Raw genomic sequence first — 14,059 nt, forward strand, 5'->3', positions numbered from 1 at the left:
AAAAAGATGCACAAGGATTGCTTCTGACAGAACCAGACAAATCATTTAATTGATCTCTGGAAGTGAGGGATAATTTTATTTCCTACTTTATTAAGGAAAATCAGAATCAGCTAATTTCACTAGAGAAATATATGTCACCAGCTATTAAGCAGCACATGATGGAGAGAATTAAGGATGGGGGAAAATTAAAAATACCTTTTCTTCCACAAATTTCATTAGTCACTACTCAACCTTTAGAACTCTGATATCAAATAGCATTTGCAAGTCCGTTGGTTTGACTACAGCAGCACATACAGTATTTAACCTCTGATATCTATAAATACTGGCACTGTCTGGTTTTTCTTCAGAAGAAGATAAATTTAGCATTAGCCAATCAAAGTAAACTACCTGCAACACATAATTTACTGATGACTGTTCCTGTTATATATGTCAGAAATATATAACCATAAGATACTTAGGAAAAAAGCCATCTCATTACCTCATCAGAGTCTCTTTTCAATATTAACCATTCATAGAGATTAAAAAACATGATTCAATTATCACAAGGTGTGATTCAGATTGATTAAAGAGCTTTCAGTTCATATGGGCAGAGAGGTGGCAACTGGCTGTGTGCACATACAGAATTCAAAATAGCTTCCAGTGCAATGAAGAAGAGAACAAGACCATTACCAAAGGCCTCACAGTTTAAAACATTTTGCTTCTGTGGCTTACAGCCAGCAGATCACATCCTTAATCAACTTTGATTCTAAGCAATCACTTAATAGCTCCAGAAGGTCTGGTTCTTCCAGGATTCTCTCACTAAACCTTGTTGATTTATTTATTCCTTAATTTGCATGTATTCTTCTCCAAAGGACTCCCTGTTGGTCCAGCCACACTCTCCATCAATGCACTGTCCTTAGATGGACAGTTAGCCAATACTAAATGCTTTGGAAAATACTATCCTTATGTCTGTATAGCTACACATTTCTATCCCAGGAATTCCAACCTCAGGTCAGTTAGGGCATACTGTAGCAGGACTGTTTATACTTATGGAGATACAGCATCAAATTTTTTATTGTGGGTTTTTGTTTTGTATTTGTAATGAAGTAAAAAGAGGTAAAATAGGTGAGGTAAACTGTTACTAATATTCTTAATTGTTGTTCTTGCTGTTGTTTTCTTTTTCTTTTTTTTTTTAAATCAGCATGTTTGCTTTCTATAGAAATTAAGATTTATTTCATCTCTATTGCTATCCTGATGGACAACCTTTCATAAATCACCTTTCTGGCCTTCAGCAAGACAGAATGATATTTACTCAATTTACAAGGCATTCAAAAAAGAAAAAATACCAGTTAAACAGAAAACTTCCACCATTAGTACTTCTACCACCTTCTCATCTTGGAAGATGATATATCAATCCAAGATAACCCATATGTCTATAGTGAATATCAGCAATGACAACAGGGAGAAAATAAGAAGTGTGCCAAATGAAAACTGAGATTTGCTAAGTTCATCTACTTTATTCACAGTTTCATGGTACAGTGATAGGGGCTGCTGAGTAGATAAAGCCGGACAGGAGATACTGATCAGCAAATATGAAACATAATAAAAGATTTTGTTGGAAGTACAGAGGTTAAACTATGAAAAGAAAACAAAAATAATACTATGCAAGATACACAGAAAAAAATTACTATAAACAAATTAATGCAGTGTAGCCTGTAGTACCACATGTTTGGAATATTAAAGCAAGGTAAGCACCAGTGAGGGAAAAAAGCAAGGGTAATTAGGAACTCATTAATATGACAGCAGAATATATTATCTATGTTAGTGCCAGATTTACCCTCACACCAGAGATTTGATCTGACTGTCAAAACCAAAGGAAATATACTACAAAATGTATTGAATCAAAAGCAGTCCAATATGACACAAAACAGGCAGCTTGTCACACAGTAACATAAAGAGTGGGAAGATTCTAGTCTAACTTTTGAACATCCTACCATCTGAGTTCAAAAAACATAAATAGACCCACTGATGGGTGTAGATTGTCAGATATGAGGAAGATCAAAGATATTACACTGATCACCAGAAGTCAAGGGAAAAAACTGTCTTCTAAGGTCATAAGGATCAGAATACACAGGAGACTTCTTTTGTAACTCAGATAAACCAAACAACTCAAGCACAAGAGTCATGAACACACAAGCATACTCAGAATACATTCTAATATAAAGTTAGTTCATGGGGACATTGGAAGAATGACAGATGTCAGCTGTTAAAACAGAGTTGTGTTTCTTTCATTCCAGTTCAAACACATTTCCCACATAGTTCATCATGGTTAAAATAAATAACAAAAAACATATATATATATATATATATACACACATATATGTAAACAGATCTACCTAATCTATTGCAATGTATGAAACTATTTGATGGTTTTCTGGCAGGAAATTGTGCTCAAGAGGGACAAATCAGCTCTATACCACTCCTATGCCAGGTTAAGGCTTGAAAGATAATATTTAGTGTTCTGTATGTATATATCTTACATATCTAACCCTCATAAAAGAAAGAAAATAATATTCCACTAAATCCACTGTTCTCCATTTAAGTACATTCTTTTGACCTATCTCAGTCTTATCTTTTCCTCAGTGAATGCCTCCTGTGAGGTTCAATATGCAAGCAGAGCAACAACTCATGTTTAGTCCATCTCTCCACAGCCATCATATTGTTATAAAAAACTCTTAGGAAGAGTGGTGCAAAAGAATAGGAGCAAAAGCTTAAGTAGACCAGAATTTGAATACATTCAACTAACTTACAGGGGCATGAAAAAAACAATGTGGCCACATGAACCAGAGCTTTAGACAAACATGGCTATTCACTGTTCCTTCTGAAATGGTGAGACTCAGCTAAATTTCATTAAAATAATATAGTCATCAGATTAATGATCCTAAATGAACATATTTTCATTATAGTTCAATGCAGCTATGATTTAGCACAGAGGCTCAAAACCAGTCCAGAAGCAATTAAAATGGCTATTGTACTTATGTCTGAACAGATGCTTAAAATAATTTGGAGCATTACAACACTACATTATGAAAACAAGTCACTCAGCTTGACTTTATAGTGGAAGTAACCAACATTGATCTTCCTTGACAGCAATGAAAGACCAACAACATCCTGCCCTGCCCTGGAGACTGCATGAAATATAACTGCATTTGTAAGAAAAGAACCTGTTTTGCAGTTTAACTCTTTTCTGTAAATTACTTTTCCGTTATCAGGTGCAAATTAACACAAAGATCAACTCACCCTCTCTGGAAGAGGTCCACATTATGGAATTTGTGTAGCTCCACAGAAAACTCGACCGTTCCCTGGACCTCAGACATGATTTTTTCAGGTCATCACCTAAACAACACATATATATAAGCAATATAAGCATTCAAGGTCTTTTCCTTCAAAATATCATGAGTGAGTTACTACTTTTTATGCAGCACCTTGAAGTTCACACAAAGCTTGAAATCAGCTGAAATCGACTGGCATCTTTCCAGAAATATCACTGGCATTCATTTTCAGAAAGACTCACTAAAAGCCAGATCAAAGCAGTAATTAAGAGAGGTAAAAAGTCTAATTAAGCCTGAGGACAGAATGATAATATTATATAAAGAAAAAAAAACCCTAAATAGCACACTAAGTGCAAGAATCTCAACATGATTTTTAAGTAACTCCGTTGCTACTCTGCTATGGGAAATTGATTTTTTCTTCCTGCTTTACCAAATGGCAGATATCCAGGGTCAGCACAGCTCATTTCTGCAAAAGTACAGGCCAGACAGATAAAAATCCCAGGCAGATGAGAGTAGAATTCAGAATTCTCTTGCTTTTGACCCCTCCTATGACTTAATTAAAGCCCCAGAAGGGAAGCTTCTGAAAGAATATGAATAATTTAAAGATTAACGAATGGAAGAGATTCTAGTACAGAAAATGCTGCCAGTCAAAGTACCTAATAGGCCACAACACCTAGATTGAGATTTTGAAGGATTATGACTATATGCAGATAATATGTCTTTTGTTCATTGGATCATAGAATAATTCAGGTTGGAAGGGACCTCGGTAGGTTGTACTTTACACAAAGAAGCTTTGCAAAAGTAACTTTCCAAACCAGCCCTATTTAATACAGCAGTGTAAAACCCTTAAATTTCCCTAATTTTAGCAGAGGCAAGCCAAGGGCTTTTACAACCTTTGGACAGATTTTGAATTGTCTGTTTAACCTTTCCTCCTTTTCTTGCTTAAAGTCTGCTTCTGGCAATCTGCAAGCTGTCTGGAAATTGTCTATAACATCACTGAAAAGGAGATCAGATTTGTTTAATTAACACATTCAAAAGCATCATTTTGGTAGCTATTTGACAGCAGCCACATATAACTGAGGAAGATCCATATCAGGACTATTAATAATTCCCCCAAGACATATGGGCCTTTAAGGGGGCATCCTGCTGAGACTGTAAAGTGAAGAATTTCTCCCTGTGTCCTAACCAGTAATTTCCATGTCACTTAAAGATCTGACCCTTTCCTCCAAAGAAGCAGGAATGAAAAGGAGTTTGATTCATGAAGTCCTTAGATAAGCATTAGACTATAGCTTTCTGATAATTTTCAGTGCTCACTCCTGGTTAGTAATTTTCCAACTGACTGGCTTATTACACCAATTATTTTAAAGCTTTCTTTCTGGTTATCTTCTCCAGCACTATTACTTTTCCAAAAAAATCTCATTCCAGAGTTAAAAAGTTGTTGATTTTACATTCACTTTCCTTAAAAACTAACATTTTATGTGTCAGCTTTGGAATTCCAAGAGCAGTTCCACATAAAACGTACGCAGTATATGTAATATGTGTCTATGGCCATGCAAAAGAAAAGGGCAACTGATATGCTACTCAACTGATATGCCCAGAAAGTAAGATTCTTTATATTAGCTCATGATTTAGAAGCAGTCAAGGTAAACTCAAAACACTAATACTTGACAAAGTACTACTCCTTTTCTTTACTCTTCCTCCTTCTCCTACTCATTTCAACAAAAATGAAACTAATTCTCTCTCCTTCTGCCTTTCTGCACAGTCTAAAGAGTTGCACAGTGATTATAAGGCATGTATAACACACACCCACCTGGTTATGTGTGTGATAGTCTTGTTTGGGTACACAGTGCCAAAGCAAAGCAGGCTGTGTGTGGAAAGCCAAGAGAAAAACCACGTAACACCACAAAGCAATACTGACAAGGTATATAGCCTTGAGGAGAGTGCTAATTGGAAGAATTGCCTCTGGGTAAATCTGTGTATCATGCTGAGACATATTTCCTTTGACCGAAAGCTCAGGATCAAATGAAAGTCCATTCTTTTGAAGGCACTAGTTTAAAGAGAAGTGATGAGAGTGGATGGCCAGTCAGTTGAGACCAGGACTAATATTGTTAAAGATAGAATGACATGAAGCTAAGGTTAGACAGGGTAAATAAAAAATTAATTACATAGACATATACATAGAGGCCTTCACTGTATTAACATTTTCTTTTCCACATTTTTTATCTTCTCAAAACACATATAGAAGAAATGTCCTACAAAAGCCACCAAACTGTTTCTGTTATTTTATTATAGAAGTCATGCTCGACCAGTCTGATAGCCTTGCATAATGGTGTGGCCAGCTGAGTGTAAGAGTGGAAAGCAGTGGACTTTTGTCTAAACTTCAGAAGGTTTTTGACACTGTCTCAAATAACATAGTCACAGATAAGCTTAGGAAGCATGGGTAAAATCAGTGGACAGTGAGGTGAATTAAGAACTGCAGACACCTCTGAATCAGGAAAAGACAAGTCTTCGAAATGACATACTAAATATTCACTACTGCACCAGGTGCCTGCTTAAGGGAATCTGAACACATCTTTTCAAAATCCAGGACTTGTGAAGGAGCTCCAATTACTCTTTATTCACTGTAGGACAACCTTGGGTTATAAATAGAGAAACAGTCTAGGGAAAATGGTACACTAGTACTTCAGCATTCCAAATGTAGTGGGGAATGATGACAGTACTGAACTGTCATCAATTCATCTAATAAGCAGTTTAGTGAAAGACACAGAGGTGATTCTTGGGAAAGCTTAAAATGTCTAGGTTTAAGTCTTTGCATTTTCCAGAAGAGAACAAAAGGCAGCACTATTAAATAGTCTTCCAATATTAGAAGCAATCAATCAAACAAAACCATATATAATAATAAAAACTTGCTGTGTTCTATACTCAGGACAATCAATATCTACAATTTTGTCAGATGCATTACATGTATGTTCATAAAGAGTGCAGTGCTGTGATTTACTTCTCCTGATGTTTGTTGATTGCTACTGCCAACATTTTATAAGTTCAAGACACAGAAAACAAATAATAAATGATCCTTTAAAAAAATCCTCGTAACACAAAGAGCATTCAGAATGCAGCACATAAGAAAGTAGATTTATTTTTTTATTTTTGTTTTTCACTACAAACTCCACTGTACTTTGTCTTTTACCCAGCAAACCTGGGTAAGTAGTACCTTTTTCTCTAAGGACAAACACCTATTCAACCTCCAGCAACAAAGCTAATGTTATGAGTAAAACTACTTGCATCTCACAACTGAGCACCTTCATTCTAGATCAGTAGCTTCAAATATATTGTCCATATAGTTATGTATGAAAACATAGTGTTCCTAAAGGATCCAAATAATGTTACCTAGGAAAGCAAGTAACAATTTACTTCAATTCCTCTCACATTGTGTTTTTTCCACACTGGAAATCACCAATTCCAGGAAGGCTGAGAAACAATGGTCTAGATTATACCCTTCATAGACTGGTCATTTCAAGGGTGTTTAGATGGAAGAACAAATGTACTGGGAAAAAAAAATATAAGGTTGTACCAGAGGATTTATAGGGCAGAACAGAACAAGGGCCAGAATAAATGTCAGGTGCCAGTAGGCTGCTCTTACAAGATATAAAGCCTTTGAGCTATTAGGCAGGATTAAATGTGAACACAGCTGTGCAAATTTAGGTCAGATCACTTGAAAAACAGAACGAAGAGTAACCTCGATTTGTCCTCTGTTAGCACATATTCGTCAGAACACCAGTTCTGATTTCAGTTCAGCACAAATCACTATCTGCTTACACCAGTTAATAACAACCTGCTGTTGGTATTGTGCACAAAATAAAATAGCAGGGAAAATTCAGACAGAAGAGGAGGGAGAGCAAAACAGAAGGAAAAAGGAGATAATACCAACTTTCACTTGGACTAGCTTCCTACTGCTACATAATCCTCTCTTCATACCTTCCCTACCTCTTCCTTCCCCAACTTATATTTCTTCCTTATGACCTTGAAAAGAAAAATATGTTTTTAAATTTTATGCACAACTGGAGATGAGTCCAAACTCCTAAGTACATCATCATATTCAATTTTCAGCAGGTTTTGTGTCTTGTTCCCACTGTTCACCTGAATCTTTTTTCTAATATTCCCACTGTCAGACTTAGAAACACAAAATGCATCAAAAATCAGCAAGTTTTTTGAAGATTATTTAGGACAGAGATGCTTATTATTTTCCTTTACTCAGAAAAGATCCCCACAATATTTAGTTCTATTTTAGTTTTAAATTTTGCTTGAAGTTCCACAGGTCTGTGCTAAGTCCTCGAATGTATATCAGGTTGTTTGACCTCATTCAAATCTTGAATACTTTGCAATACCTAAAGGTCAGTTCTGTCTGTCTTTTGAACAGGCCACACCTGAACACAATGGTAACTTGACCTAGATCCTTCTGGGAAAAAAAAATCAGTACCAGATGCTATAGGGATGGAAAATAGATGTAAGAAGATGGTTAAGATGCATGCTCCTATAGAGCACAAACTGTCATGTCAACAGAGACATGACCAAAGAATCCAGGCAGATAAAAGAAGGACTTGAACATCATCATGTGGTAGCTAATGAACCATGGACAGCTAAGAGAGTGAAAGTCTAACAGATTATATGGTTTTTGGCTCTGTTCTGACAGCATTTCCATCTCTGGTTATGAAAAATTTCATATCATTGTCTAACTGCACTGTAAACTCAGCTGTCCTTGTCAGACTTTAAATGCTTGTATTGCATTTTCCTGATCACATTTGCTAGAGTTTCAGTTGGACAAATTAGTTTCCTTCAGATGTTCTAAGGATATTCTAAGTACATGCTTTACATTAATAAGCACATACTTTACATTAACAGCACTGATTATCCTTGTTTGTGAAAAAAATTAATATGCAGACACTTGCCCATGAGATTCATCTCACTAAGCAGAAATTCATTCATATGTATATGGTCTTTAGACTAACACTGTAGTTAATAAAGATTTAGCAAACACACTACAAAAGATTCATGTGACCATTGGCACCTATTCCTGTGCTAACTACCAAGGGAGATGAAGGTATCTTGCTCAAGTGTAGACACGAGCCAAGCCTGTATCTCATCAGACAAACGCCATTCATACCAAAATGGCACAAAAAAACAGGACTTTGAATGTGTCTGCAGAATCACACATAAAAAGGATGAGAGAAGCAAAACATGTGTGTCTTTATAAGTACAGGCATGTCCTTAAAGAGGATGGGGGGGGGGGGGGGAAGAAGGACAAATATTCAAAACTTAATGTTACAACATTTTGTCTTTCATGATACAGACATCTAGCTGGAACCAACACTGGAATTTCACTAGATGGAAAAGTGTACTGTATGTAGAAGATAGAAAATTGATAAGATAAAAAATTAAGGATGGACGTGGAGTCTCCATTCCCACCTTACTTAATGTAGATGCATCATACTACAATCAGACACTTGATCTACAAATCCAGTTCCGCCTCTTTTAGTATTTAAGACAGACAAGTTCTGGGAAATAACCAGAAATTTTCAGAAGAGGTCTTGGTTTTTTTTTCAGATTTCAGAAGATGTATTATAAAGGAGACAAGGGATTCCAGGAACAGAGTGAGGTTCAATAAAATATGTGCATATTTAGCAAGTTAGGTTCTCTGGTGTCTTGAGCACTTGATCCAAGTTCAGAGCAAGTTAAAGGCTCTTAGCACAGCACTTTATATATAATAAAATTCTCTGAGATAGCTATTAAAGTAAACATTGTCGTCAGCTGTGTAAAAGTTGCATGTGAAATCAGTGATGCTGTTAATGGTCTAAAGAGCTGTTGAATTGTATGTTTGCGGTGTTGGGACAAACAGAACACCGCAGAAAACAGTGTCACACTGTTACACTGAACAAGATAAAAGCTCAGAGCACTGCAAGCTTGGCAAGCAGTTTTGGCTTGATTATTATCAACAAAAATATTCACAGGGTGGGAAAAAGATAAGGGTAATGGTGAGAGAACTTGACAGAGAGATGGTCAGAGAAGCATCAGCAGAACTAGGTGTCATGGCAGGCCTGAATAGGCCCAAATAGGCTTATACCTATCCTGGCTTGCCCAGATATGTTTTTCTGCTCTCTCTCCTCCTGTTTTAGGGAGAAGCAATTGTGGAAAAGAGAACAAAGAAGCTGGAGACATTGAGTCTAAGGACTTTGGCTTGCCCAGACTTTTTTGCATCCTCTGGTAAACAAGATACACACATGCTTGGCTTGTGCCTGTCTCATGCAAGGCCTCTGTTTTTCCCAAATTTGGGTAAAGCAAGCCTATGGCTTCACCTAATATAGTCAAGCTGATTGGTTATTCTGTGTCCAAAGGTCCATTGGTCTGCTACACTGATAAAAAGAGATGAAGCAGGTAAACACAACATGCTATGCTGTTGTATTCACACCTGCTGCTGCCTGCTGCTATTGCTCTCTGCTTCTGGCAGTGTTGTATCTCACTGCCTTATTGCATCCTGAACTGCCAGGAAACTCCATTGCCTCTAGTTTATCAGGAACGGGCTCTAAATGCCTCCATGTGATTGGCCTGCATAGCCAGAGCTCCTTAAGTCCATCTAGTGGACAAGCAGTATAATTAACTGCAAGGAATATTGACTGCAGGAACCTTCTCTTCCAGTTCAATTAATGTTTATATATTGTAGCTGGTTATTTCTAGATCTAGTTATTCCTCTGCATAATGTGCAAAGAACAGATTATTATTAAAATTAATGGTCAGGGGTGGCAAGATTTCTGACTAGCAAAATTACTAAATAATATTACTTTTGAAAACATAATCTCACATCAATCAATTACCCCTCTATTACACTAGAGTTTTGATCCTACTGGAAATGGGAATATTTGCAAAGCTGATGTTGACTACTATAGAAAGAATCTGGAGACCATTTTGCATCATGATGGATTTTTGGACAGGCAGTAACTATTAAACTAGAACATAGTAATGGAGAAACAGGTGCTGGTTTGGAGCAGCATAATTTCAATATAGGCAGGCAATAAAATATGCAGACATAATCAGAATGTTGACTTGTTTTAAGTGGTTGGGGCAATGTTGATATAAATAACTACATCAGGTTTTGCTGTAGAGCAAGAGCTAAATTAAGATATTTACAAACAGAAGAAAAAGCTGACTGGTTTCTCGTAGCACTCCATGATCTGTCACAAAACCAGAAAGGGCCAAGTGGGCCACTGCTAGACATGAAACCAAGAGAACAGGGCTTACATGTCACAAACACTGATTCTCCAAAGCATCTAAATGTTGGCTTTAGTGTTGTCCTTAACACACTTAAGTTGCAAAGGAAACTGCCTAAAGAGGAAGGAGCTATGCTAACAAAATAGACACTTCTTGAAGCTAGTTCTCTGAAATCCCCTTTGTTTGTGCCCAAATACTTCCAACCAATCAAACTTGAGCAACACAGACTGGAAGCAAGCTGCAGTTGTACACACACCAACAGTAAAATGCACATTTTTTTGACGCAGGTAATGGTCTGATGGTAGGAGCACAGTATGCTCCTCTTTCCATAGTCATTTTGCAGCCTACAATGAACTAACATTACCTGCAATGCACTGCTACAATTTATACTGGCACTGAGCCCCAAACAGGCTGGTTTAAGGCAAGCCTGGTACGCATACCACGAAGTTACAGATACCACTCTTTAATCTGCTGTTTGTATGATGTAAACAGATGGCAGCAGGAGATTCATCTCATCAAAATCAGACAGAGCTGGATTTCTAAGCACAGGTGAGAACTGTTGGCTAAGGTGTAGGTAACAAAGAAACTCTCCCCTGTCGAATGGGGCCACAGTGCGTTCTAACAGAGCTTAACTGTACCCATGGTTGTTCTGCCCCTGTAAGCACAGATCAGGTCCTGGAATGTTATAAGCAGTGTGCTCCTTCATGGTCTCCAGTGAGGTTAATAATGAAGCAATGGAAGGAATCTGATTTTTGACCCAATATTTGCATCCTTTTGTAGGAATTGATCTTCTTTATGACTGATGGAAAGGCCTCTTATATACAAGAAGGACCAACTTTAAAAATAATCTTTCTGTCTTTGTTTTTCAACCTCCTCAAGGCTCTGTGTCCACAGGGACACTTTATGCCATATACACCTTAGAAAAACTGAAGAATCTTTCTTTGTTATTCTTGATCACTGCCACATGGTGGTCTGAAGCGCATTCCAGGTACTGGACTAGATACAATATAGCAGTGATGACTGCTTTTGCTAGTTTGCCAGAGCTTCACTCCCTTAGCTCTATTTGATTTTTTTTGTTATTGTTGCAGGTAATGCTGATACACAATTTCAATCTGCAGGCAGAACCAGGTTGTGAACATATCAAATATTGTCATTTTGTAGAAATGCCAAGACCTCCTATATAAATATTTAAACTCAAGTAGATATAACTTAGGAAATCATTACATGGGAGCTCTTCCCAAAGCAAAATATTGCAAATTTGTAAATTATGGAAGAATTATGGCTTTCCTGCCTTAAGGTCCTACTTTTTCACTTCAATAAGGGGAGAATGTTTACTACCACACTTTCACATGTATTTAAACCATTAGATGTGCATCCCAAATGTACTTTATGAAGATACTACTTGATATCTGTTTGTCCAGCTAGATATCTTCACAAAATAAGAAGACAACAAAGAAGAAAAAAATAGAAAGGTGCAACTGTGCTTGAAAATAAATTAAATGTTTCCTTCTAAACCTTCTCACATCATGTGAGATAATGCCAGCAAAACAAAGCAACACACCCAGTGCTGTGTACACCCTGTGACCTATTCACAGCCAGCAAACATGTAATTTTGATTATTTTGCTCCCATTTCACTAGTATGATGCAATTCCAGGAACAAGAATACTTTGATGAAACATATATTTCACCACAAACCTTATACAACATTGCAATTACAAACATACCAAACTGCTGAGCTAAAAAAACATACCAAACCAACTTCAGATACTGCAGCCAGGAATCCATTACAAATAAAACACCTAGTCAGAAGCAAAGATGTTATCTACAAGCAGAAGAAATTTCGTAGCCAAGCAGAAGCTGGAGTAGCATTTTTGAATACTTCTCATTCAAAGCAAGATTTCAGCAAACAAGGGTGAGAAGCAGCCCAATTTTTCAGTTTTATGCCAACCTGAAAGACAGCACTGTTCAGATTTCCACCGGCACATTGGAACTTATCAGATTGTTTGCTTCTTACCACTTCAAAATAACATGTCCTCTCCAAGATTTGAATCAGTGTTTTCCAAGTAACTGAATTCTTTACAGAATCATAGAATAATAGAATCATCCATGCCAGAAGAGACCTCCAAGATCATCCAGTCCAACCTAGCACCCAGCCCATGCCAATCAATTTAGACCGTGGCACTAAGTGCCTCAGCCAGTCTTTATTTGAACACCTCCAGGGATGGTGACTCCACCACCTCCCTGGGCAGCCCATTCCAATGCCAATCACTCTCTCTGGGAAGAACTTCCTCCTAACATCCAGCCCATACTTCCCCTGGCACAACTTGAGACTGCTTCCCCTTGTTCTGTTGCTGGTTGCCTGGCAGCAGACACTAACCCCCACCTGGCTACAGCCTCCTTTCAGGTAGTTGTAGACAGCAATGAGGTCATTCCTAAGTCTCCTCTTTTCCAGGCTAAACAATCCCAGCTCCCTCAGCCTCTCCTCATAGAGCTGTGCTCCGGGCCCCTAACCAGCTTCGTCACCCCTCTCTGGGTATGTTCCAGTACCTCAACATCTCTCTTGAATGGAGGGGCCCAGAACTGGACACAGTACTCAAGGTGTGGCCTCCAAATCCTAACACTGATAAATTTCTGAGTTCCTTGTATTTACATACCTCACACAGAACATTCAAGATCTTTTTAGACTGAAAACTTAGCTTCTGTAGTGTGATATGACTGTCAGGCATCTACAGTAAAACAAGCAGAGGGTTTTTCCTCAGTCTCCAAACAAGTAAGTGAGGTGTGTGTGAAACTGAAGTCGGGATTATGCAGTTAAGCATAAAGCTATGAGCAAAAACTGTCTGCTTCTAAACAAACATCTCCATTCAGAGCAGGCATATTTAGATAAAATGTCTGCTCTGTTCCTGGGATTTTTTCATAGCCTAATTCTTAGTAATAGATGAATTATTCCTAGTAGCCCACAATCAAGTGGGTTAATCCCCTTTGCTTCTGAATTAGGTACTAAAATTGAAATCAAAACAGAGAAGTTTGGGAGAGATTAGAGTCTACTCAGTTCTGTATACAGCTTAACAAATCTTGAACAAACCCCAGAAAATTTCTCAGGTATTTTGTAACATTTTACTTCTCTTGTAGAGAGTCTAGCCAATTTAAACCTTCTCTAGGGCTTCTGTCAAAAGCATTTGTTTATTTCCAGAACTTACAATAGAAGTGTTGATGACCCTGCAGGACTGAAAATAGCTTCATATTTGCATCTGACTTTGAATTTGAGACACTAGCTTGTTGTGCAAGCAAACATTTCACATTTCATCTGAAAATCAACAAGATGCAATGACCAGAGGTTCTCCAAGCTCTTTTCACTGCCTTCTTAGAAGAAGTGGTGGGTTTGCCTCACATTTTGAGCCATGATAAGGTTTGTGTGTATATATATATACGTATGATACTTTGGGAAAAGGGCAGTTTGGGATATCTTACAGACTTAAGTGCATAG

At 37.5% G+C, this 14,059-nt stretch overlaps 1 protein-coding gene across 2 annotated transcripts in view; it reads right to left on the reverse strand.

The window, feature by feature from the left end:
* FAM135B (family with sequence similarity 135 member B) overlaps nucleotides 1-14,059 on the reverse strand; it is a 168,981-nt gene that overhangs the window by 111,780 nt on the left and 43,142 nt on the right. For both annotated transcript variants that reach the window (XM_064154340.1, XM_064154341.1), the window contains exon 2: nucleotides 3,280-3,375. In XM_064154340.1, the coding sequence (XP_064010410.1) occupies nucleotides 3,280-3,356 (77 nt within the window). In that variant the 5' untranslated portion in view covers nucleotides 3,357-3,375. The remainder of the gene's footprint in view (nucleotides 1-3,279; nucleotides 3,376-14,059) is intronic.

The sequence above is a fragment of the Pogoniulus pusillus genome, chromosome 14 (genome assembly GCF_015220805.1).
Source record: "Pogoniulus pusillus isolate bPogPus1 chromosome 14, bPogPus1.pri, whole genome shotgun sequence".
In the NCBI taxonomy this organism is placed as follows: domain Eukaryota; kingdom Metazoa; phylum Chordata; class Aves; order Piciformes; family Lybiidae; genus Pogoniulus; species Pogoniulus pusillus.